At 34.8% G+C, this 25818-nt stretch overlaps 3 protein-coding genes across 3 annotated transcripts; 1 reads left to right on the top strand and 2 right to left on the bottom strand.

Annotated features, from left to right (window-relative positions):
* Positions 1–333: 333 nt before the first annotated feature.
* LOC109162133 (uncharacterized protein sll0005) lies at positions 334–8490 on the top strand. Its single transcript, XM_019310846.1, has 13 exons — positions 334–747; positions 1288–1437; positions 2285–2455; positions 3223–3366; positions 4155–4260; positions 4538–4686; positions 4790–4915; positions 5251–5394; positions 5598–5685; positions 6337–6710; positions 6896–7219; positions 7338–7562; positions 8140–8490. The coding sequence occupies exons 1-13, from the start codon at positions 517–519 to the stop codon at positions 8272–8274; spliced, it is 2367 nt and encodes a 788-aa protein (XP_019166391.1). The 5' UTR covers positions 334–516; the 3' UTR covers positions 8275–8490.
* Positions 8491–10769: 2279 nt separating this feature from the next.
* On the bottom strand, positions 10770–15613 carry LOC109161592 (ubiquinone biosynthesis monooxygenase COQ6, mitochondrial-like). The gene is made up of 10 exons (XM_019310061.1): positions 15535–15613; positions 14840–14955; positions 14245–14344; positions 13486–13629; positions 12937–12995; positions 12627–12694; positions 12490–12541; positions 12156–12317; positions 11506–12048; positions 10770–11062 (listed from the first exon to the last, which is right to left on the bottom strand). The coding sequence occupies exons 2-10, from the start codon at positions 14885–14887 to the stop codon at positions 10847–10849; spliced, it is 1392 nt and encodes a 463-aa protein (XP_019165606.1). The 5' UTR covers positions 14888–14955; positions 15535–15613; the 3' UTR covers positions 10770–10846.
* Positions 15614–17675: 2062 nt separating this feature from the next.
* Positions 17676–21850, bottom strand: LOC109161960 (ankyrin repeat domain-containing protein 13C-like). The gene is made up of 2 exons (XM_019310552.1): positions 19584–21850; positions 17676–18375 (listed from the first exon to the last, which is right to left on the bottom strand). The coding sequence occupies exons 1-2, from the start codon at positions 21198–21200 to the stop codon at positions 18040–18042; spliced, it is 1953 nt and encodes a 650-aa protein (XP_019166097.1). The 5' UTR covers positions 21201–21850; the 3' UTR covers positions 17676–18039.
* Between the last annotated feature and the right edge of the window lie 3968 nt (positions 21851–25818).

Here is a 25818-nt window from a genome sequence, read left to right as displayed (position 1 = left end):
TTAAAGGTTTAAATTGGGAATTTTAAAAGTCACGTACTCAAATTGTCAGTACCCTAATATTCACAGGACCAAAAGTGCAATTTGTTCCAATAATACTGTGTAAGTTTGAATTTCACTAGGAATTTGAAAGGTCACACATCGATTAGAGGCGATGAAAATTTATTGTGATAAAAAAAAAAAAAAAAAACACTCGTACCGCTGGGCGCGGGTCGGGCGAGCACGAAACGAACGGCTGTAAACATAACTCCCGCCAGCCGTCAGCTCACTATGTCCAACTAACTCTCAGCCCAACGTTTTAGCTGCTATTCGCTCCTCCACGTGTCTTCTCAACAGCCATAACCCACTCGCGTGTGTCACAAACAACGAATATACACTGCTGCGATCCTCTCCACTCCCGCTTACTCACAGATCCTCACGCTCTCAAATTCAATTCAAATTTCTACATAATTTTCATTTGAGTTCTTATCTTTAGATTTTTGGTAGCTTAGCAGTATCTGAATTGTTGATTCCGCAACAATGGACGCAGCTTCGCAGCTCGTCTTCTGCAGGCCTTGCACCTCTCTGCCGTCTCGTACTGTTTCCGTTCCCTTTTTGAAGGCCGCCAGCAACCGCCGGTCGTTTCCGAGGATTCGGAGACGGAACGCCGCCGTGCGTGCCATTGCAACTGAGCCTAAGCCGTCTGACACCAAGCCTTCTTCGTCCAAAGTAGTCAACGGATCCCCCAAGCCAGTAAATGGAGTCTCTACAGTAAGTTTCTAGTACCTTTCAATCATTTATTGTACGGAGTATTTATTTTGAATTTCCCTGAATTTCTGCATATTATGTAAGTTAACAGATGGATAAAAATTGGGGTTCCCTGGAAAATCTAGTTAATCAGAACAAATTCAACAAATAAAAGCTACTTTGTAGAAGAAATGAACTGTATACTAGGTGATTTCCTTTTCCCCTCCATACTTTTATGGTTAAAATTATATGGGGTATTTCTGAATTTCTTCATGTTCTTATGTTTTGTAGCAATTGTATGTGATGGAGGAGCTTGTTCGTCTAGCATTCATGTACTTTTACTCTAGAATTAGTGATGCTGCTCTAGTGAAGTCTATAGCAAGTGCTCAAAACAAACGCACACACATCTATATATTATATACCGAGTGTTTGTTTTATATTACCTGCATTAGTATGTATTGTCCGTATTCATGTATCTATGTTCTAAATATTCATATGTTTAGGCAGTAATGTGCCTGTTTATGTGTTAGTTTATTGCTTATGGTATGAGGTTGGGGATGACAGAGAATGCAGGATGTATCACAAGAGATCAAGAGAGTAAGGGCACAAATGGAAGAAAATGAGCAAGTAGCCATATTAATGAGGGGGCTACGAGGTCAAAATCTGAAGGATTCTCAGTTTGCAGATAACAATATTAAGCTTCGCCTAGTTGAGGTATGTGTGTAACTTTTATTAAGATTCTCATTTCTCACTGTTGGTATGTTTTTTGTTGTTGTTGTTGTTGTTGTTGTGAAAGCTCTCAGATGAGGCAGACCTCTATTTTAGTATAGTGTGAACCACTCTAACAGCAGTGTATACGGCTTAACTATAATGTATACAGTATACCTATACTTCTGGTTTCAAGAGTGAACCGTTAACTGACTCTTGTGAAGGAATTCTGGTTGTATACATGATTCAATTGTGCTTTTACCATTATATGTTGCTAGCCATCATAAAGTTATGCATGGACATTTACAAGCTCTCATAGTAGCAGAGAAAGTTTCTTAACAAGGCAGAGAAGTCACAAAGATTATAAACTACTAAAAATTTTAGGTTGTGTTTTTTATTGGATGCATATTTTTTGTTAGCCTCTTTGCCCAATGTTCTTTAACCTGCTTTAAGGTTGATTATGTGTGGGTTATCGAGTTAATAACCCAACTTCTACACATCACTGAACTTTTCAGTTTGGGACCACTATCCATAATTCCATATTTAAGCGAATTGTCAACACTATACTATTCCTACATACAGTTAGAAGTAGGACCCCTAGTACTATGAGGTTTGAACTTTAGAATATTTTCTATAAGGCAGTGAAAGTTATCAGATTACTTAGTAACTAAAAGGGAAGAAAAAGTGAAACCTGATGTTCCCTTTATAGAAAAGGGTTAACAAAATGAAAGTTTGCTGATTATCAACAGAAGCTAAGTGATTGTTGCCTTCCTTTCTGTTTACTTCTAGAGTACAGGATTTCCTCTGGCTAAAAGTTTTATTCTTACATATGTGCTGTGTTCGATTTCTTAAGGTTGATGAGAGCAGTGAGTTCCTGCCTTTAGTATATGAGCCTGCTAGCATTGCTGCATATTGGGGGAAAAGGCCAAATGCTGTTGCAACACGTATTGTGCAATTATTGTCTGTTGCTGGAGGTTTTCTTTCACGCATTGCCTCGGATGTAATAAACAAAAAAGTCAAAGAGGTGAGCCTTCAGCATCACACTTTTACATATTATGCTACTTTTTATGTTCACTGACCAGCCAAGGAAAATAGTGCTTAAAGTTGTTTTTATTTTTATGTATGTAGTTGAGATATAGGAACCAGAAGCCTAAGGCCCTTAGGTACTTCTTTATGATATCTTGGAGACCATTTACTTGAGAGTCTCAAGCAGGCAAGTCCCCAAATTGTGTCATAATTGGGAGCTTAGCCTAGCTTGGGCCTTTTCTAAGGCTATTTTTACTTGGCAGCGTCTGCATGAGTACATAGGCATGGCCTCTTTTTCTATTTACTGATCAGGGGATTCCCCATTTTGTTATATGTAACTCATTGATACATCTTTCTACTTTTATTAATTAAACATTTTTTCCCTATAAATGATAAATGTGCACAAAATGGGTGGGAAATAAATATCATATACACCAGGTAAGAAGGTTTCACATTTACTGGCTATAGTGATTGCGGTGTAGTAGTACTGTAGTTAAATAATTTTAATATGTTTTTCACTTCAGAGTGAGCTTAAAATGATGATCTACATCTACTTGTTGGTCTACATTTGTGGTTATTTTTTTTTTCAATGAAGCAAACACATAAAAATTCTATCAGCAGTTTTCAGTAAATTCTTCATCATTTTCTTTTTGCATATCCTATGTCAAAAAGGGGGGAATGCACATTTTCTTAAAACAGTTCCTCAATAACTATTTTATGCCTTTTACATATCGTATAACCTTTTGATCTTTATCTTACCACTAGAATGAGGTTGCCCGAGCTATTGAACTGAGGGAGATTGTAACGTCCCTGGGTCCAGCATATATTAAACTAGGGCAGGCATTAAGCATTCGACCTGATATACTATCACCAGTTGCAATGGTTGAGCTGCAAAAGCTTTGTGACAAGGTAAGGTTGAAGCCCCTTATTTACTACCAACAAAAATTCTTTTTCCTCTGAAGTTCCCATGTGCTTCAATTTGCATACTATTAGTTACATTCGCTAAATCCATTCTCGGTAATGGCATATGAATTTTTCTTTTTTAGAAAAAGATGGACTGAATAGAAGTGATACGATTTGATAAGCGAGAGTCTCTGATCAATTCACAACTTTTATTTGGCATTAATGAGTAAATGGATTTCGTAGGTATTTGCATGCTGTCAACATCTTTGTGCTTTCCACACTGGAAGGATAAATATGGGGTGGGCATGTATACACCAATGTATAGAGGGCATGTCTTTATAGGTTCTTGAACTATATACGGAGTAGCATTTATCCATAATGTCCTGAGCATATTGAATTTTCCAGGCTTCATAAAAATGAGGTTCTCTTAATTTAATTAATTATTTGAACTCATGATCAAAATTGTTCAGGAGATGAATTATTGAATTTTAAGAGAACTCTTTTTTTCTTTCTTAGTTTTATAGTGTTTACTTGTGAGCAGTATTGGATTTCATGAGTTGAGCATATGGTTATACTATCTGGAATTCAAACATACATGAAATAGTGAATATCTTCTTGTCAAACAGCAGATATAACATCCATTAGGAGGAAAAGTAATTTGCATATGATACTATTGAGAGATTATTTTCTGAATTTAAGAATGAAGATTAATGTCTATTAACTTGATATGAATACAAAAACAAAATTGCCAAACACTTCTGCTGTTGACTTCTTCATTAACATCTTCCCTGCAGGTTCCATCATTTCCGGATGATGTTGCCATGGCCCTTATTGAGGAGGAACTTGGACAGCCTTGGTATAACATCTATTCGGAACTTTCTCCCTCCCCAATTGCTGCTGGTAAACTCAGTAACCATTTAGCTTTACTATTTGTTTTGAAAGCTCTGTGATAATATTAAGTTTTCAAATAATTAATTTATGTCTCTAGGTTTCTTTCATTAGGTCTTTCCCCCCTTCTGAATGTAATGCTGCATGTGCTCTATCTTTATACTTGTGTGTTTTCGCATGTTGTCTCCTTTTACCATAGGGGTAAAGTTCTGGGGAAGAATCTTTTGGCTCTTAATTCCTGCCAGGTTCTAAGGCGCATATTTTTGCATTTATGGAAATTTGTTGGCAGCATCTCTAGGACAGGTGTATAAAGGTCGGCTCAAAGAGAATGGAGATTTGGTAGCTGTTAAAGTACAGAGACCATTTGTCCTTGAGACTGTTACAGTCGATTTATTCATTATTCGGAATTTGGGTCTATTTCTTAGGAAATTTCCACAGGTAATAGTTGTTAGTTACTGTTCACCCTCTTGATGTCTTTCCTTTTGCTTTATGTGCTCAATGCTTGTTGCAATAATGACACTGTTCCCTTTTTATCTTCAAGATCTCAGTTGATGTGGTCGGATTAGTTGATGAATGGGCTGCTCGCTTCTTTGAAGAGCTTGATTACGTTAATGAGGGAGAAAATGGGACACTTTTTGCAGAGATGATGAAGAAAGACCTTCCCCAGGTAACTGACATCACTATCTATCAACATAACATTGACTTTTCATCTTTTCCACCCCAGCACACCCTGCCTTGCACACACTGGCACAACAAGAAGAAATAAGAAATTAAGAAAAAGTAACCAATTTAGGCAGAAAAAACCACGGGCATAAATGAGCCTTTTTTTTTTTTGGTTTTGTTTTGTTTCTATTCATTGACTCAAGAAATGAAGAGAGGTCTATGATCTTCCTTTTCCATATAGAAGAGCAAATAAGGTTTCTTAATGCTCGTGAGAGGAATACTTTGATGCTGCCTCAATTTTTGAGAATGCATATCTCTGATTTGGGAGACTTCTCTCAGGTTGTTGTACCTGCAACATATCAAAAATATACTTCAAGGAAGGTTCTTACAACACAGTGGATAGATGGAGAGAAACTATCACAAAGTACAGCAAGTGATGTTGGGGAGTTGGTAAACGTTGGTGTGATATGCTACCTTAAGCAGGTAATATACTTTTGAAGGTGTTTGTTTGTGATATTTTTGAAAGTACAAACTCTTCAAACCTATTAATGCTTCGAACTTCTGTTGAAACCTTTCCTTCTTGATTTTACCAGCTGATTGGTTTATGAAGTTTGTCAGTCACAATTTGTGAAACATATCTTTGTTAGTATCATGTACATCATCTTACTGCTTTTCATTTTCTACAGCTGCTTGATACAGGTTTCTTCCATGCTGATCCTCATCCAGGGAATTTGATACGTACTCTAGATGGAAAGCTAGCTATACTTGATTTTGGTAAGAGTTCACTCTATAAGAGTACATTATGGAGAGTCATTCTAGGTTATACTTGATTCTGTATGAGATCTTTCCATGAGGATATTTTGCAGAAAATCTCATTCTAGAGTAAATGCAGCTTTCTGCTTTGACCTCCTGAGGTTTGGGAAAGTTTTACTTGTTTTCCTTTTGAAAAATTTCAATGTCCAAATTAATTCGTCAACAAAAAAATGGTGAAAATTTATACGGAGTATAACATATACTGATTAGAGAACAAATGCAAGCAACCCAAACCTGATATATTGCTAATTTGGACCCTGTAGTTCCTACTTTCTGTTTTCTGTCTTCCTTGTATTTATACTGATTCTCTGCTACTTGAGGTCATAGGAAACACTAATCATGGACTGCATTACTTTCTTTCATTGTTCTTGTCTAGCCACTGTTGGTATTGCAGTCATATGGTCATCTTTTCTATATTATTTGGTTATCTTACATATTTTGGTCTTGTTTTCTTTCTTTTAGATCCTATTTTTAACTCCTTTTTTTTGGGTCGGGGGCATTAGAATATCTTAAGATGCTTAATTTAGTAAGACGTTGAACTTTGCATTAATTTTGAATTATTACAGCATGCTCTGATTTGTTTTTAATTTTATTTGTATTTTTTTTGGGTAGGCTTGGTTACAAAACTAACAGATGACCAAAAATATGGCATGATCGAAGCTATAGCTCACCTTATACACAGAGATTATGGTGCAATAGTCAAGGATTTTGTCAAGTTAGGTTTCATTCCAGAAGGGGTTAATTTGGAACCAATCTTGCCAGTGCTGGCAAAGGTTTTTGATCAGGCGCTTGAAGGTGGAGGAGCAAAAAATATTAACTTCCAGGAGCTGGCATCTGATTTGGCACAAATAACATTTGATTATCCATTTAGAATACCCCCTTATTTTGCTCTAATCATTCGAGCAATAGGAGTTCTGGAGGGTATTGCCTTAGTGGGAAATCCTGACTTTGCCATTGTGGATGAAGCCTATCCATATATTGCACAGGTAGAGTATTAAGAGGCTGCTATTCGTGCTTTTCGTATACTCCATAATTTTTTGGAGAAGCCACAAGTTATTTTACTGAGTCTCTTATTTTACTCTACAAAATACGTTACTTGTGCCAAAAAAAGAAAGTTCTATATCTGTATGTATACTCTGAAGTTAACTCATACCTTTCTTATCAATACCAGAGACTCCTGACAGATGAATCTCCACGTTTGAGGAGCGCTTTAAAATATACCATATATGGGAAATCTGGTGTCTTTGATGCCGAAAGATTTATAGATGTCATGCAAGCATTTGAGAATTTCATAACTGCAGCTAAGAGCGGAGGTGGGGAGAATTTGAATGGGAGAATGGCAGAACTTGGAATTATACAAACTCAACCAAATTACATGCTTCCTGTACTCCCATTCGCTGCTTCTGAAGGGATGCAACCTGTTAAAACTAGAGCAGCCTTGGGATTTCTAATTTCTGAAAAAGGGAACTTTTTCCGAGAATTTCTTTTGGATGAGGTATGTTTACGAATTGAAGTTTAGGGAAATGTTATTGCTGCCTTTTATAAATAATATTTGGTTGGATCAAATATTCCAAGGAACCCTAAACACGCGTATACACATTGACTTTAAGCAGATTGTAAAAGGAATTGATGCAGTTACAAGGGAACAGTTGGTGCAAATAATGGCTTTACTTGGAATACAAAATGCATCTCCAGTATTCAGCATGGTTCCTACTTTAGGGCCTATCAAACCCGCTGCGTTTTTGCCAACCATAACGGAGGAGGACAAAGTCATATTAAACAATGTCCAGAAGATAGCTGATTTCTTAACAGCTGGAAGTGCAATTTCATCAAACCAGGTACATTGACCTTTTCCTCCCTGAAAAAAATATTCATTCTATCTTCCATAGACCGTATATAGATTGTGTTTATGATCTACTTAGGCAGTTGTATGGATTAATATTTAATCATAATACAAATTGTTTTTTGAATCATAAACAAACTTGGGCTAAATTTCAATTATTCATATCATCCTTCTTACTTGTGGTCAAAGTGGAAAGGCTCAATACTAGTATGGTGCAGAGCCATTTCAGACATTAGAAGATACTAATTGCTTTCCACATCTGCAAGGCATTATTTAATATTATCTATTGGGATTTTCCAAAATTATGAACTTCCATAGGTTCTGTCATAAAATCAACTACTGTATTTTAAATTCCCTACGTTTTACCAAATAGAGCTTATAGCTTATTTGTAGTTAAAATAAGCTATAAGTTCTAAAATAAGCTTTACCAAACAGAGTCATAGTATCCTACTATGTAATGAATTGTTAAAATGTATGCTGAGAATATTGTTTACAGTTTGTTCAACCTAATTAGATGTGCAACAATGAGAATATTGAACTGCATGCATGTAATTTCCAACTCATGTGTGCAGGGTGTTGATGTTTCTCGGGCTATTCAAGAACTTCTCCCAGTGCTTCCAGGCCTTTCGGCTAAAGTGCTTCCCGAGGTGCTCAGTCGATTATCTTCCAGAGTATTCGCACGCTTGCTACGAGATACACTACTGTAACTCTAATTAATCCATAACTTTCTTGCTCTAAACCACCTGCATTATATTGTGCACATTTGGTGATTCACATGCCTAGAGGCTAGAGTAGAGATTACACAAATACAGTATAGATTGACAATATATTGAATCCTCTCTTTCTGTATTCAAATAACAGAAAAATCTGTATAGTTCAATTAATGGAAAGCTTTATGCTAAAATCATTTTTTTTTTTCTTTCTACAGTATTCAATTCTTCTGATTGTTGGCTGTTACCAGTACTAAAGTGCGCTAAGGTTTTAGCATTTTTAGGTTTCACTTGTGAATCTGGACTATGGCTGGTCTATCTGGTTATCAAAGAACCATTGACTGTCCCTCTGCACCACAGTCAAAGCTTGGACCATGCCCCGCCATATGAAGGACAGATTATTCCCAATCTTGACGTCAAACAAATTACTATTAGGATAATATCTACTCTTGTACACTCTGGCCACGAAAGAATTCGGTCTGGTCAGTAACCTCCATAGCTGTTTACCCAGAAGCGCGATATTCATTTCACGCAGACGCCTGAACCCCATCCCACCCTTACTCTTAGGCAAGCACAGCCCACTCCAATTTTTCCAGCGCAGACCATGACCTCCATTAATTGAACTTGGCCACCAATATTTATTCAAAAGCACTTCGATTTCACACATCTTTTGATCTTCAAAACTTTGTACCAACAAGTACAAAAAATATGAATATAATTATATTCATTTTATTTTTTTTAATAAGGAAGGGGATACCCTACATATACACACTATTTGCCTCAACTGAGGTTCAAACCTTACACCTCCCACTTAGGGGAACAACCCGATACCAGTGGACTACAAGCCACTTGGTAATTATATTCATTTTATAACTTATATGCAAAGCAAATAAGCAAATTATTTTCAATTTTAGTCACATAATTTTATATTTGTTAATATTCTTTGATTATTCTCAATTAAATGTCAATTTTTTTGACAAATTCTTATAAGTGGGTGGACAGTAATAAAAAAAATGGAAATTGGGGAACAGACATTATCCAATCAATCTTTATGTTTGCCAGTTAAGATTTTACAAAAAAAAAAAAAAAATAAAGTAACTTAGGCATTAAACATTTCTCAATAACTTCTATTACTTAGATGTAATTGATTTTGTTTTCAAACACAAACAACTTGATATTATTATTGTTTTTTTTTTTTTCTGTTAATATTTAACTTACAATCAATCACTGAAGCGTTCTATAGTATACGAGACTGTAACATGGTATAAGAGCACTTAGTGGTGTCTAGATTATAACATGATATCAGAACATGATAAAATAATACTGTAGGAAGTAATATGGTGGCGCGAGACATTGTCCCAATAATAACGATGTTTGCATTTTATTTTTTAAAATAATACTGTAGGAAGTAATATGGTGGTGCGAGACATTGTCCCAATAATAATGATGATGATGATGATGATTGGGCCACTGAACTAAAAAAGAATGTAATTGGGCCACTGAACAACGCAAAATGTTGTAATTCGACCAAAAATGACATGTTTACTTGTTGCTGATGTGGAGGTTATCATGTTAAAATAATAATTTTTTTTTATTTTATTATAATAATTTAAAATAACAAAACTAAAAAAAATTAAAGAAATTTAAAAAAAATTTAAAAAAAGAACAGGTTTGCCACCGAAGACGAAGAACCAATCTTCGTCTCCGGCAGCCTGGAGACGAAGAAGGTTCTTCGTCTCCAGGCTGCCGGAGATGAAGACTGGTCAGCGGAGACGAAACGTAAAACCCGTTGTTTTTTTTTTTTAATTTTTAAATTTATTTTTGTTATTTTAAATTATTAAAATAAAATTAAAAAGTATTATTTTAATACGGTAACCCCTCATCAGGTAAACAAGTCATTTTGGGCTTAATTGCAACATTTTGTGTTGTTCAGGGACCCAATTGCACTTTTTTTGAGTTCAATGGTCTGATTGCATTTTCGTGTGTAGTTCGATGGCCTATTTGATCCTTATTCCTAACAATAATTAATACCCATTTTGGTCCCTCAACTATTAAATAATAATAGTTAATACCCATTTTGGTCTCTCAACTATTAGATAAATGGACTTTTGCCCCTCTCTATAATGGTAAATGGATGATAATTGTAATGGATGACCAAATTGGGTATAATTTTACAAGTTAGAGGACTAAATTGGATACTTTTAATAGTGTGGGACTAAATTGCGCATTATCAAATAGTCGAGGGACCAAAATGGGTATTAACTCACAAATAAATGATGTGTCAAGTATCTTTGTAATAAATGACAATATATGCCAAGGACCTTGTGGTCCAATGACATCAAATTAAACTCCCACATAGCATATTGCGGGTTCGAGCTTCAATGGATGCGCTATTGACTCACGGTAAAAAAAAAAAAAAAAAATAAATAAATAAATAAATTCAGAATTAACTCTTTTCAAAGGATAGTATTAGGAATTATTGTGCAAAGACCTTCTCTAGTGGGCAGGAACTTAAACCAAATTCCACAATTTGCATACCACAAAATATCTATAAAATCTACCATACAGATCATGTGAACAGTGGAATCTTGTGTTCACCTGAAGCAAAAGAGATGATATTTCGTTTCAGTGGCGATATATAGTGCGCAGCATGGAATGCAGCAGCCCGCAGTAGATTCACAGGCATGAAATCAACAGAATATGCCTTCTGGAAACCATCGAGAACGGCCATCATTGCAATGTTTGCAGGTTTTCTCTCGGATTCGTATTTCTTCAACACAGAAACCTGTTTCAGGAAAGCCTTTTGATCAGTACATGCATAACGGGAACGAAAATAAGCAGAATGGTTTGTGTAATGCCCGAAACACAAATTGCAAGAGCTCATTTTAAAGTGGATTGCACTTTTGTCTTTTGCTTTTGCTCCAACAATATTGTTTATATAAGGAATTCATATATATATCTATATCAAAGCCATGTGCATGATGCCTCGTTTATATACATAAAGATATAGGTAGTCTAGTCCATCGCTATAGGTTATGGATACGTTTAACATAGCGGAAAATTAAGTCGAGACACAATCTTTTACACATTTTCTATGTTAATAGAACGTCTTGCAGAAACTTCTAGGGAGTTCCCAATGCAGGAAAGGATGATTCAAGGTAATACTTCTATTTATGGACATGATGGTGTTATCGAAGAACTTAAGGAAAGAAATAATTACGGGCATACCTCCCCAATGTCAGATCCTACTGCAACACCTTCAGCAATGACTTTTGAAAGAGCAATTGCATCGCCAAAGCCCATATTAACTCCTTGACCAGCCAGGGGATGAACAGTGTGTGCTGCATCACCGATAAGGACTACACGTTTTGATGCATAAGTGTTGGCGTGCATTAAGGACAATGGGAAGACCATTCTGGCTGAACACAATTTTATAACTCTGGGTGGAGCTTCAAAACGCTCATTGGCTGATTTGGGACGAGGGCCATACCCTTGATCCAATGCATGGTTCACCATGTTCACAAACTCATTCTCGCTCGCTGATATGCGCTCGGATGATTCTTTTGGGTCCATGGTCCATACAGTGTTGCTGAAATTATCACCGATGGGCAAAAGTGCAATTGGACCATTAGGTAAAAATCTCTGCCAAGCACAACGGTTCTGCTCTGCATGTTCTACTGTACAGATGATTGCACTCTGGGAATATTTCCACCCGGTTGTCTCAATTCCCGCTAACTCCCTAACACGTGATTTTGACCCATCAGCTCCAACCTGTGACACAGCACGGCTGTGAACAGCTGAAACACCGAACTGAACTATTAATATATCTATAGAAGAAATTTCTTTGTGCTTCTGCATTTAATAAACTTGAGATTTACTACCAGCTTTGCATACAAACTATCGCCATTGCTCAACTCCAATCGAGCAGAACCTCCACAAGGTTGTGATACTGTGCCAGCGGAAGTTGTCAATGGACTACTTGAGTTTACGGTCATTGAGCTTAACTTGGTAGGGTATATTCTCTTTTTAAAATCCATGCTCTGTCAAATTCTCGAGAGTCAGGAATTGCCAGTGTATAATCACCTAGTCTAGATTAAAAACATACAAAATATGCGCTTGTTTCCAAGCAAAACCTTTATAATTTCACCAATAAGGCTTAGATCGAGGTGGTTCATTTAAACAATATAAACATAGTGAATAACCTTTTAATACCTGAATGTATGATAATAGAGATCCATGTAGCACTTTATTCTCTACAACACACCTAAAGTGAATGTCCAAATATCTATGAATAAGAACTCCATAATAACAGAAACAAGAGTTGTCTCTAAACCAAAAGATGCACTTACCCTAAAACTTCTTTACCAACATCTCTTGCACTGTACCTAGTATATCCCAGACCTACAAGGTTCGGAATCTAAAGCATTAGGAAGATAGTCCTTTATAGAAGGTGGAAAAAGAGAACTCAAGTGAAGATACATGAAACAACAAGAAAAACCTCCAAAGTTCCTATGAGACAATAGGATATAAATCTGATAAGAATAGCAGAGATGATAACATATATATCTGTAGAAATAAGATTCATACTTTCATAGTAGAGTTTACAAGTTCTCTGACAAAACTTAAATGGATTATTAAGGAAACAAGGGCATTGCTTACCTGCATCTTATCAAAAAAAGCATGCCGATGTTGTTGGACATGTTGCCACGCACCCATATCTACAATGAACAACAGTTTACTTCTATGGTAAAAATTAAAACCGTTTCCTTGAGAGCAGAAATGACCTTATGCAAGTAGGGTAGCCAAAACTAACAAGCTCTACCAGCATTGCCCCCACCCCCCACATGTAGAGGCAGATTCAGGATTTTGAATAATTGAGAGGCACATTTATTAACTAAAAAAAAAAAGTTAAAGTTGAATGGGGAAAAACTAATATAAAAATGGGGTAAATAATATCATACAATCATACATCCATATCCGCAATTAATTACATCTATGGTGGCAACAATTAAAACAGTTTCCTAGAGAGAAGAGAAAATTTTAAAATTGAGTGAAGGCAAGTCTCCCCACTAAACTATTAATATGTGTGTGGGCATATTTGGTATTGGGAAAACATAGCTATTCCTGAGAATTTAAGAATAGCTAATACTAGCCCCCACCCCCACACAACACACACCTCAGAATGGCTATCCCAAAGTATAGTAATACCTCTGTAAAAGGATATAGTTGCAGGTGTGACTGTACTGACTCTTGGATCAGGGGCACCTTCCTTTTTCAACAAATCAGCATTCAGTAATGCAGGATTGCTATCAATTATAGCCACATTTAGCTGCCTTGTCAATGGCGTACTTGCTGCAACCATATTTTAAAATCTTAGACAAATTTACTGATATATTGGGAATAAAGTGAAGGTTTTTTGGATTACATAATTAAAGGAACATCACAGCCACTCACAATCCCTATATTTCTTTAGTGGAAAGATTTAAGATGATCTTGAAAACTCTTTATTCTTCAGGATCTATATGCTTTAGAGTTTTATGCTCTGAGAAGAAAAAAAGAAAAGATATATATATATTTTTAAATGCTACTGGCTCTATTACAATGTAGTATCTGTTCATATACTTTCTCAACCTACTGAAACACAAAGAACCAATAACGCCATGAGGCTCGAACTCATAACCTTCCAAATGGAAGTCCAACCCGGGTACCATTAGACCACATAGTCTTGGTAAGAAAAGATATATATAAAATAATAATAAAAACAATGCCAACATCAAATTATCCATGTTGAATAATGCATGCCACAGGGATTCAAAACTAAAACCTTGCTGCCTGATACACATTACAGAGTCACATTTGGTTGGTGAGAGATGCTGGTGAACTTATATGGATGGAATAATAAATACCTAAATATAGAAGAGAATCACTATATACTTCTGGAGGGAGTCAGAGAGAGAAAAACATTACCTAGCGAACAAGCTAAGGCCATGCCAACCATGCCTCCTCCGACAATAGCAATATCATATTGTTCGGAATTATCAATCAACTCATGCTTGTTCAGAGGTTCCTACATCATAGACCAAGAACACAAATTTGAAAACTATTCTGAAATTACAAGTGTTCAAAACTAATTGATCGACCTTGTGAATGCATTTCTCTTGAAAGATAAGTAGATAACAAAGTCTTAACCCCAATCTAGTTTGGTTCCACCAACTTCACCATACAATAAAAAGGCACTGAATGCAATGAGAATATCACATATTCACATAACTAGTTTAAACAGTCAATATTGTTGACTAAGGTAATACTAACTTATACAAACATTGCAATCACCAGATTTTGAATAAAGACTCTTGCTTTGCCTTGATGGCTAGCATGTTTCACTTTAGTCACTGACTCACTTTTCAGTTTTTCTTATTCCTTTTATGGATTTTTTTTCTTTTCTTTTTTGGACTGGTTTCAGTTTGACTTCGCTTCTACTTTTTTGCAGATGAAGCAATACATTCTAGTCTAGGACTAGATCATAAAGTGGAATGTTATTTAAATAGAGTAAAGAAACTACCTTGACAATTTGATCACAGTTAGAACCAGGTAGGCTCTGCACCTGCATTACTACACAATGCCCTCTGTGCAAACTTGAATCTCGTGATGTTAATGGCAACTCTTCTTGCAACAAAGCTAGCTCCAAAACGTTAGCTTATGATTAACCAAAGAAACATACTAGTCTTTATACAGTTGGCTTTAAGCTATAATAAAATGTGCATTAAATTGTACAAAAAGTAAAAATAAAAATAAAAATCGGATTCAACAGGCTACAAATTTCCAAGTAAGTTAAACACTTAAACTACATTCAAATTATTTCTTCATTTCAACTAGCTCATAAGGTGCAGCATCATGAGCACTCAATTTACTTTTAAAATAAAAATAAAAATTATGCATTAATCTCTTTGACAATCAGAAATTACAATCCCAATTATTTTTTTTTTTTCATTTTCAAGAATTGCTGATTACTTTTTGATAATCAAATTTGTTTCAACAATCCAAAGAGCTCATCACTGTATACGTTATTGCATAATTATCTAAATTATATAGACATCCATTGTACGTAAGCTTCAAAATGCAAAAGATAACGTGCGGACAGAGACACAATTTATTTAGGGGAGAAAAGGGGGGAAAAAAAGTAATTTACGAAATGATTTTTATCAGAAAAGTTCATAATTTTAAAATTTTGAAAGCTCAAAGAAGTAAAACAAGCACCTGTTCATTGTTTGGGGTAGACGAGGAACTGGGCTTCTGCATTACAGGAGAAAAGAATTTGAGTAAGGTACTATACAATGCGGGTCGGGTTATTCACAGGGACCAAACCCGGCTTTGGGTTAAAGTATTAACGAATTGAGTTAATATTCAATAAAGTTAATTCCACCTAAGATCTCTTATCTTTGCTGTCAATTTCAAATTTAATCTCATATTATTATTTTTGACATTTAACATCCCAGATTATTGTTTATTGGACACTTTTAGTCTTCACATGATTTTTTCTATTTTTAGTGTGAGCATTTTTGTCTTTTCATTTTATTTCTTTTTGTTATTTTTCTTGTTTCATCCGGTATAATTGGTTTAGGACTTTACTAAAAATCGGTTGAAAAATATGATTACTAAAAATCAGATGTTACCTAAAGTCCTAAACCAATTAAACTGGTTAAAACCAAAAATATAACAAAAGAAAAATATGAAAAGACAAAATGTCCTTACTAAATATAGAAAAAGTCATGAAAATGATTTAAAGTGTCTAAAAAACAATAGTTTGGGATGTTAAATGACAAAAACGATAGTCTGGGACTAAATTTGAAATTGCCACAAGGGACCTTTGATGGAATTAACTCTTATTCAATATAGTTCTCGACAGTGGTTTTACTTAATTTAGTTCTAATTGATTTTTTATGCTCAATTTAGTCCTGAACTTTGATAGTTTTATGAAATTTAGTCCTTTATTAAAAATTCTATTAGTTGACTATTAAAAATAGGGTCATAATGATAATTTACATTCCTCATCCCATTTGGAATGATTCTTCCTTTTTCCCCTTATTAAGCTTCACGCAAAAATGCAGGTCTTCATCCCCAAATCAACATCAATCCTAAATAAATAAATAAATATTTACACCAAATGCAAAAACACCTTAATAAAAATTGCATGTATAAGTCTAAACAAACTGGAAGAGTTTACAAGAGCAAAAATATTAACATACCAGAAGAGTTTACATACAGGAACTAAGCTTTTTATTATTATTATTTTTTAACCATACTGGAACTAAATTATTTTTCCTGTAGTAAGTATATATTAAATGTATCCAATTCTTTCATTTCTTATAAGGCTCTACGGTTTTTACCATTTCCTATGATTTTTTATATGATGTATGTTGTCTTAAAAACGTCTATATATAAGTCATACGGTTAAATTTCTTCCATCCCCAATGTCCATTCAACACTGCTAATGATGAACATGAACCACAGAACATCGGCAAACAATCAATTCAAGTATGGTTTCTTTGTGCATACCCTATTTTGGTGTGTGTTTGCTTTTAGTTCTTTGTCTCACATCCCCCGTTGATAATCTTTGCCAATTTGTCAACAATGGTTGAGTTGTGTACACTTTAGGATTTCTAAGGCTTAAGGAAGGAAGAGAGGGGATTTGGGGAATTTACTGTGAATGAAGGAGAGGGAGGGAAAGTTAGGGAAGATAAGGGGAAGAGGAAGAAGTAATCTAACCAAATGGGATAAGGGTGAGAAATTATCATCCTAACCTTACTTCTAACACACACCAACAGAATTTTGAATTGTGTAAAATTATTAAAGTCTTAAAATTAAATCGAGTAAAACTATTATAATCGAGAACTATATTAAGTATTAACTCTTAACAAATTGATTCTATAGGAGTTTGATTTGAAAGTCAGCATTGAGTACAAAAAAAATTTCACCTGATAAGATAGTAAGAAGAGTTATTCGGTTTTTTGATTATTCAACTAAATTATTTGTGTTACCAAGTACCGTGTGCACCAGAGAAGGTTACCCTCTAATAGAGTCAATAGTATTCAAAATAAAATATTGATTTTTTTATATAACTTTGATAAATTTTAAATTAACATAAATTGTAATCATATATACACCATATATATAGAATATAAATGTTCATGATAATTAGACATATTATTGTCCAAATTTAAGTGATTAACTCCGAAAGAGATAGTCAAATAAATTTGAACTGAGTTTATTCGATTCCAAATTAATCAGAACCAAATACAGTTAAACTAATATTAGCAAACCAAAATATACTCTAAATGCATAAAATCCCATTCATGCTATAATCACTCAAGTCATATACTTAAATCAACAAATGAATAGATCAAATGGTAAGAAAAAGTAATGATAAACAGAAAAAGATTGCATCCATGATCCATCATCAAACCTACTACTACTGATCTGATCTCAAAGAAAAGCAAACATGATGAATCACATAATAGTTGAGCAACTGCTAAATATCAGCTTCAAACATTTGGATGAATGTACTTTTATGTCGTATACCCCCTTCCAATAATTTACCAAAGTTTTTTTTTTTTTTTTTTGATAAGAAAAAGATGCAGCAATTTGAATGGTAGGGAGGGAGGAGAAGCAACACCTCTCTGCCAGTATACATCATCAAATTCCTTTTACCAAACTAAAATCCTTCACCCTTTGATCAGGGGTGAATCGGTGGTTAAACGCCTACTACTGTTTCTTGCTCTTCCCTTTCTTCAACTTCTCCTGCAGTTTCTTTTTCTTTGCTTCTGCTGTGATCCACGTGTATTCCGGAGGGACTGCAAAGGGATCTTGAATATTCTCAATCTTGCAGCTCGAACTCCCGGTGGATGAACTACTAGGACGCTGATACGGGGCTTTTATCCACTGAAACCAAGACGTGGATGGCTGGGCCACAGTCGGGCTTTCCATGCCTGGAGCGGTGGGACTTGATGGAGGAGTTTGAAACTCGTCCAGTGGCTGCAATTCTTCAAACTTTGTGAAAGTAACCAGTACTCTGATCGTAGGAACCACTGGAATAGCAACCTGAAACAACGCATATCATCAATACAAGAATAAGTGAAAATGCAGCAGTACCGGGCTTAGTACCCTATTTTATAAATCTTGTAATGTAATACAATGCTCATCTTCCAAAAACTTTTTTTTTGAATGACGAGGAAACCCGCAGTCACTACCCGGGGTAAACCCCGCCCTGTAACCCTAGATCGCAGATGAACACAAGGAGGTAAACTAGCCTAGGTTTCCAATAGCTAACCAGCTCAAACCAAGAAGGCCAATATGCCGCTCCCACTGAGAGTTGAACTTGGAACCTTGTAGTTACCAAGCCAACAACCTGACCAACTTGGCTAGGGTTGCCCCCTCATCTTCCAAGAAGTTTGGAAGGAGAAAATGATGCAGGTGCGTTTTCCAGATCCAGTATGCGCTCATATAGGGCATTAAATTAAATTTGCAGTGATACTAAAGCCAAACAACAATCTTCTTGTTTGCAATTTTGCATAATGGAGTATATAGTATTATAAATCTAAAGATGGTGAAAAATTTTGATGGCTTGGATCAGCCGGGGCACTAGATGAAACTTTTTCTAAGCAAGTCATATAATGGCGGGACAGTGATACAAGTTTGATATAACGGTTCTTATGTGTCCACCGACCACCACATTTGGAATAAACCAATTTACTTTATTACAACCCTCTAAAAAACACTATAAACGCTTAGTGTAGAAAAACTAATACATGGATGGCATGATCTTCATGACAGATTTAAGAAAATGGAGTAAATACACCAAACTATTTCAAATTGCAGCTTCATCCCAGCCTTCTTAGTCTCTCCTACGGTACTGTTCCATCAATCTCCCTAAACCCTAATTTTATAGTTTTCTGTTTCTTGCTACCAACACCTCAGCATCCATACAAGTTCATAGATATACAACTGGGCATATGGCCACCATGAGATTAGATTATAAAGAGTTCCAGGCACACAAACGAAAGCAGTGACCTTAGCTTTGTGAGTGGACTCAAGTGTAAGGGTGACAATGAAGTGGTAAAGGAAGAGTATACAGAAAGAAGTTTATTTTGTAAAAAGTGTATGCAAACCTAAATCTCAATGTTGGGTGGCTTTTTGTCTATTCCATCCATCAACTTATCACAGAAATAAAAGCAAAGAATCAAAGCAAATAAAGCGTACACAAATATCTTAGTTACACTAGTGCAGAGGTTCAAGTATAGATATCGCACCTTAACCGGAAAGGTTCCTTTTGGAAGCTTTGTTGTGAGCAATTCTCTCAGTCTCCGGATAGCCTTAACTTTGTTAGCAAGAATGTCGAGAAGTGGCAACAGCTCTTCAGTTCTCAAAGGGAAATCCGGGGCAAGCCATAGAACAGGCCTCAATCCTTTCTTATACTCACTCTCCCGGCTTCCATCTTTGCGGCGGTTTGAACTCTCAGCGTTGGCAGATGAAGAAGCTCTCACGTCTCTTCCTCGTCGAAGCTCGTCCCTCTTCAAGCTAACATCCATAGAATGCCTTCCTGGCTTTGATTCACTAGGGGGTGAAGAACTGTCAACACAATCATTAACCTTCTCTTCTACACTGATAGAACTTCTAGGTGGGATAACCTTTTTATCTCCTTCAAGTTTATTGTCCCGTTTCCTCCAGCCATTAAACCATCTTTTCTTCTCCTGGGCATTCTCGCCATTTCTACACCCATTTATCTCCTCGATGTGAATATCCCTTTGCTCATAGCAACTATGACGATGTGCAATGGTTGAATCACCATTCTCGATGCCTACGTCTGTTGAGTCCAACTTAAGAGCAGCCTCAAGTTGTTTTCTTTCATCCTCCGTCAATATCTCATCAAGATCCTCACTCTCGGTCTCGTTTTCATTGCACGAATTGAAGAATTCATCATCTGTCATAGCTCCTGGAACTCTTCTTGATTTAATGCTCACAACCACATTGTGCATATCGTATACTTTTGCCTTCCAAGGGCCCACCATTTCCGTTTTTTCTTGCCGCCTCCATGTCATCTGAGGCAGCAGAACCGCTTGAGTGACATCGATTCCGGGCCTGAAAATGTTTGTTTGAGACATTGCATCCACTTCATGCTTCACTTCAGCCTCGGTTGCTGGAGCACCAGCACCGTCCAATGCATTCATAATTTCCTTATCTTTGTGCGACACCATGCACAGTGAACCGGGAGGGAATTTCCCGTCTTCAGAGCCATCACCGAGGAAGAGAATGCTCTGATCAGAACGCTGAATTCTAAAGCCATCGAAACCAGCCAAAGTCATGTCCGCCCTCAAATTTGCACCCCTCTTCCAGATTTTGTAAGTGTCGGAGGGCGCAATCCTGGAAATGAAAGGGATAACAGAACTCTCGAAATTAAACGTGATTTCCATGTAAAAATCTCGCATCCTTCTCATCGTCCCGATCAACCGGGGCAACCTTCTGCACCATTTGGCCCAAGCCAAAGGCTGGTAGTGTCTAACAATAATCTTCGCAACGCCCTCCTCCCTGTTACAAATTGCCTCCTGCAGTGCACTCCACCCCTGATCATTCTGCAAGCTCCAATCCGCCCCGGCAAGCATAAGCATTTCGGTGGCCGATTCATCACCGAGCTTGACAGCCAAGTGAAGAGGCGTGTCCCGGTTAGGAACATCACGACGGTCAATCACAGCTGAAATAGCATCAACCTTAGCTTCCTCGGCAACCGAAGTCGATTCAGAATGAATTTCAGCCGGGTCACAAAGCCTTGGCAGGCCTGCAATTATCCTCCTGAGACTCGCATAATCTTTCAAGATTATAGCCTTATGCACAGGGCTATGGGCATATTTCGAAACCTCAAACCCTGCCATGCCTCAGGAGTACTCAAGGCAACCACACAGTTTACACTATACTCTCAAACCCAACTCAATCATCAAAGTTCACAACTTTCCCTAAGAGCAATCTACCCAGTAATGAAATACTTACATATTCCAGAATTAAACACAACCCCACTTCATATATTTCCTCAAAATTCAATAATTTCAAATACTTGCTCAAAACAGAAGGACAACCACTTCAAATTACAATCTTATAGGGTAAACCAATATAAATCTTGCAAGGTGCCCAAGAATGAAAGTCAACGAAACTCACCTCCCTCTCCTCCTCCTTCTAGTCGGTGTTGCTGAAGCTCGCTCGAAAAGACCAAATTTTGATGGGAACCAAAAAAAATAAAGGAACAAAAATATATTCTCGCGATTGGATCCAGATCAGACAAACTCAATAACCAGGCATGTGGGCGGTAGGGTGAAGACAGAGAGTGCTAGTGCAAAAAAAAAAAAAAAAAAAAAAAGGAAATAAAGAAAATCGAAAACTCTGGGGGAATCTGATATGGGTTGAAGAATCAAAGAAAAGAATACTCAATGAAAAAGCATACAAGTCAAGCAAACGGCAAAACAGTTGATGTAAAAAAGGAATAAAAACAGTAGGAGAAGGAAGCGAAAAATGAAGGCAACTATTCACAAGAAAAGATAGAATCAGAGCCAAGAAAAGACCTTTTTCTAATTTCTAAAAAAAAAATAAAAATAAAGAATACAGTATAAATGTTGAGGTTACAATTATGAAAGGAGTAATTTCAGGGAGACTGGAGTCAAGGAGGAGAACAGCAAAAGGACTACAATTTTTAACCTTTATGTAACGGATAAGGGTAAACTAAGAGAGAGAGGGGTGGGAATTTTTAGAAAGAGAAAATATTTTAATTGTAATTTAAATTTATTTATCTCAATTAAAATTATGAGTTGGTTGGAATAATACGAGCAAAGTGTCACAAGAAATGAATCAGGCTTACTTTGATGATAAGAGAGACATCTAAAGTTAGAAGGGTTGTAAGCAAGGGTAGATACTAGATACTAGATAGTCCCCATTTTGTTTTAAAAAAAAAAAAAAAAACAAAACAAAATTGTAATTTAGATACAAGAAAGGCTAAAATAGGGAAGGCAGCATGTGAGTCTCGAAAGAGGAAAATTTTATTTTCCTAAACTGATAACACCCTAATTACAAAATTTTTAATTTATTTTTAGGGAGAAGTGTCAAATAGACTCATGTACTATTGGCAATTGCTCAATTTCCACCATGAACTAAATTAAAGGTTAATTAACCACACTTACTTACTAAATTTGTTCAATTAGCATTTTTAGTAATTGAACAAATTTAGTAAGTAAGTGTGGTTAATACTCTTTAATTTAGTTCATGGTGGAAATTGAGCACTTGCCAATAGTACATGGCCTATTTGACACTTCTCCCTTATTTTTATTTTAAATTTTTAGTGAAAGAAGTAAATAGTAGGACGTGACTATATTTAATTATAGAGGTTAGCGAACATAGCTTTCGATAAATTATTCGTGTTCATGTTCGATACGCGTTCATTTATTAAGATAGGTGAATATAAATGAACAATTTTTAGAGTTCAGTTCATAAACGAACAGAGTTTGAACACTTGTAAGCTCGTTTGCTAAGAGCTTGTGAACAAGCCCATTTGTAATATATATATATATATATATATATATATATATATATATATATATATATATATATATATATATAGTTGTGATGTTTGTTTGGTTATTGTTTGTGAATATATATTATTTGTTGTTCACGAATGAATTGTGATCATGAACATGAGCATGTGTTTCGTTATTAAACGTTCATGAACCTGTTGTGTGACCATGCATGCATATGGTATATATTTTAATGTTTACAAAATAGTATGAAAATATTTTTGAGAATTCATGATTTACATGCATAAGGTTCACTATTTGTATGCATATAGTTTATTATTTTAGCATGTACAAATTGATTGAATGTTGATTATTTATACATGTATATTATAGGCTCGTTCCAATTGTATATGATGAGGTTCATTATGTGTAGAGCATAGCTAAACTTATTTTGGCTCACCTCACTCCTTATAATATATTCAATAAATCAAGGTTCATTATTTGTATACATAAGGTTCACTATTTCGTCAATGCATAAAATTTAGGCATAAACTTGTGTGAGACCGTCTCACAGATCTTTGTCAGTGAGACAGATCGGGTCAATATGAAATATAATACTTATACTAGCAAATGTAATACTAAATCAGGAATAAAATATTTATTACTTATATGGAAAAATGTAATACTTCTACATCAAATTAAAATTAAAAGTATTATATTTGTCCTCAAAAGTATTATGTTTTTCCTTACAAGTAAAAAATATTATATTTTATTCATAATTTAGTATTACATTTGCTAGTATAAGTATTACAACCCGACTCATCACAAATAATAATCCGTGAGACGGTCTCACACAAGTGTGACCCATTACTCAATATATAATACGACATATTGTGAACTTATTGGCGCTATGTTTGGTGTTTGGTAAAACTTATTTAGGAGTGTATATCTTATTTTTAAATTAAAAAAAAAAAAAAGAGACTTAAAACTCCATTTTGTCAACAAAGGGTAGTTTAAAATAATAACTTATTTTGAAATAATATTATTTTGGCACTATTTGACAAACTTAACTGATAAGATAGTTCAAAACTAAAAGTTAATAAATTAACTTATTAAAATTAGAAGTATTTAGTAAAATTAACCATTAAGAAATCTGATAAATATCAAAAGAAAAAAGAAAAAAAAAACATAGAGCCACAAATAAGGAAACTGGTAAAGAACCACATCATAAAGTGGCAAAATTTGTGTTATTTTTGTATGGGTGGGAAGCATTTATCAAATAATATTATCATTATTATGTCACTTATATATAATATATAATCTAAAAAACTTATAAGCGTAAATACATGTTAGTATCCCTAAATTTAAAGAACATGGAAATAATTTAGAGATATAACATGCATTTACTTTTATAAGTTAGATTCGATCTCAAATATAGCTAATTAGCTATATTGAGAATAAATTTTATATAAAGTGCTTATAAAGTGTTGATATAGTAGTTACGAAATTTCACTTAAAATTTGTTTTCGAACATTGATCATTAATTTTAAATATTGTCTATTGAACCAATGAGCTAAGACTATACGGGTAATTGTTATAAGTTCAAATATTTAATTTTTAGAACATTATCTAATAGATAAAAGGTCTCACTTGATATTTGTTCCGTAATAAATTAAAGTAGAAGTTCAATTTCTCGGACATAATGGTGATTGGTGAATGGGCTAGTAAATGCTCTTATCTTCAATCAAACAAATTTAATACGCATAAACGCGTTAGGAAAATATCAATCAATACTTCAAATATCATGATTTTATACAAATAATATGATTATTGGACTAATGGCCTACCCGCCTATGGTAGGCAAATTTTTCAGTGGACCATGGTCAATGTAATAGTGTAGTCCATAAAGTAAGTATTATTTTAATTACACTTTATTTACATTTTATAATATTGCTTTGTTTTTTAGTTTCATTTCCTACATACACTAGTTTCATTCATTTCCTACCTACACTAGTTTCATTATAGTAATACAAAAGTATCATTTTAATTCTAGTACAGTTTCATTTGACAATATACATTGTAGTTTCATTTTCCAGACACACTAGTTTAACTATAATAATGCTAAAGTATTATTTTAATTACACTCCATGTCATTTGACAATATATGTTATTATATGACTTTGGATTTTAGTTTCATTTTAACAATATTAAAATATTATTTTAATTATACTACAATTTCATTTGACAATATATGTTGTTGAATAAACTCTATTTTTTAGTTTATTATTCACACACACTAGTTTCATTTTAACAGTATTAAAGTATCATTTTAATTATTTTACAGTTTTATTTGACAATCATAGTTCACATAGAACTATTAACTATGTCAATTATATAAATACTAAATAAAGTGTTTGGAAACCGATCACGGGTCGGGTACCGATTCCGTGTCTGACAACCCGATATGACCTCCATTGTTTTGTTTTGTTTGTTTGTTTGTTTGTTTTTTTTTTTTTTTTTTTTTTGACCTCCATTGTTAATTAACTTCTTTCTTATATCGAGCCCTTTCCCTCGACTTTATTTAGTGGCCTCTCAACAGTCTCAAGTCTCAATACACATTTAAACAATTACGGAGTATTTAATAAAAATAAAACGTTTTCCAACTTAAATGAATTAAGAAAGCAAAGTTTCTTTCACAAATGTTACTATGGACCATGAATTAAAACACAATTGCATAAATAATAAATTTTAAGGTCATACTTGTATGAGACCATCTCACGGATCTTTATTTGTGTGAGACATGTCGATTAGATCAGGCCAATGTGCAAATGTAATTCTTATACTAGTAAATATAATACTAAATTAAGAATAAAATGTTTGTTACTTATAAGGGAAAACCAAATATTTTGAGAACAAATATAATACTTTTATATTTTGATGTAAAAGTATTACTTTTTTCATCAAAAGTATTATATTTTCCCTTATAATTCCTAAT

The sequence above is a fragment of the Ipomoea nil genome, unplaced genomic scaffold (assembly GCF_001879475.1).
Source record: "Ipomoea nil cultivar Tokyo-kokei standard unplaced genomic scaffold, Asagao_1.1 scaffold2926, whole genome shotgun sequence".
Classification (NCBI taxonomy): domain Eukaryota; kingdom Viridiplantae; phylum Streptophyta; class Magnoliopsida; order Solanales; family Convolvulaceae; genus Ipomoea; species Ipomoea nil.
This window is presented reverse-complemented; position numbering and strand designations above follow the sequence as displayed.

Bases quoted from the DNA above. Each gene is read 5' to 3' on its own strand.
- LOC109162133 (XM_019310846.1), top strand. From the start codon at position 517: ATGGACGCAGCTTCGCAGCTCGTCTTCTGCAGGCCTTGCACCTCTCTG. The intron at 1,438-2,284 runs GTATGTGTGTAA...CGATTTCTTAAG, and splicing joins TTAAGCTTCGCCTAGTTGAG to GTTGATGAGAGCAGTGAGTT. The intron at 4,261-4,537 runs GTAAACTCAGTA...ATTTGTTGGCAG, and splicing joins TCCCTCCCCAATTGCTGCTG to CATCTCTAGGACAGGTGTAT.
- LOC109161592 (XM_019310061.1), bottom strand. From the start codon at position 14,887: ATGCAGGTGCAGAGCCTACCTGGTTCTAACTGTGATCAAATTGTCAAG. The intron at 14,345-14,839 runs GTAGTTTCTTTA...TCTATGATGTAG, and splicing joins ACTGTGATCAAATTGTCAAG to GAACCTCTGAACAAGCATGA. The intron at 12,695-12,936 runs GTAAGCAATGCC...CTAATGCTTTAG, and splicing joins CTTTTTTTGATAAGATGCAG to ATTCCGAACCTTGTAGGTCT.
- LOC109161960 (XM_019310552.1), bottom strand. From the start codon at position 21,200: ATGGCAGGGTTTGAGGTTTCGAAATATGCCCATAGCCCTGTGCATAAG. The intron at 18,376-19,583 runs GTGCGATATCTA...GCGTTGTTTCAG, and splicing joins AAGGAACCTTTCCGGTTAAG to GTTGCTATTCCAGTGGTTCC.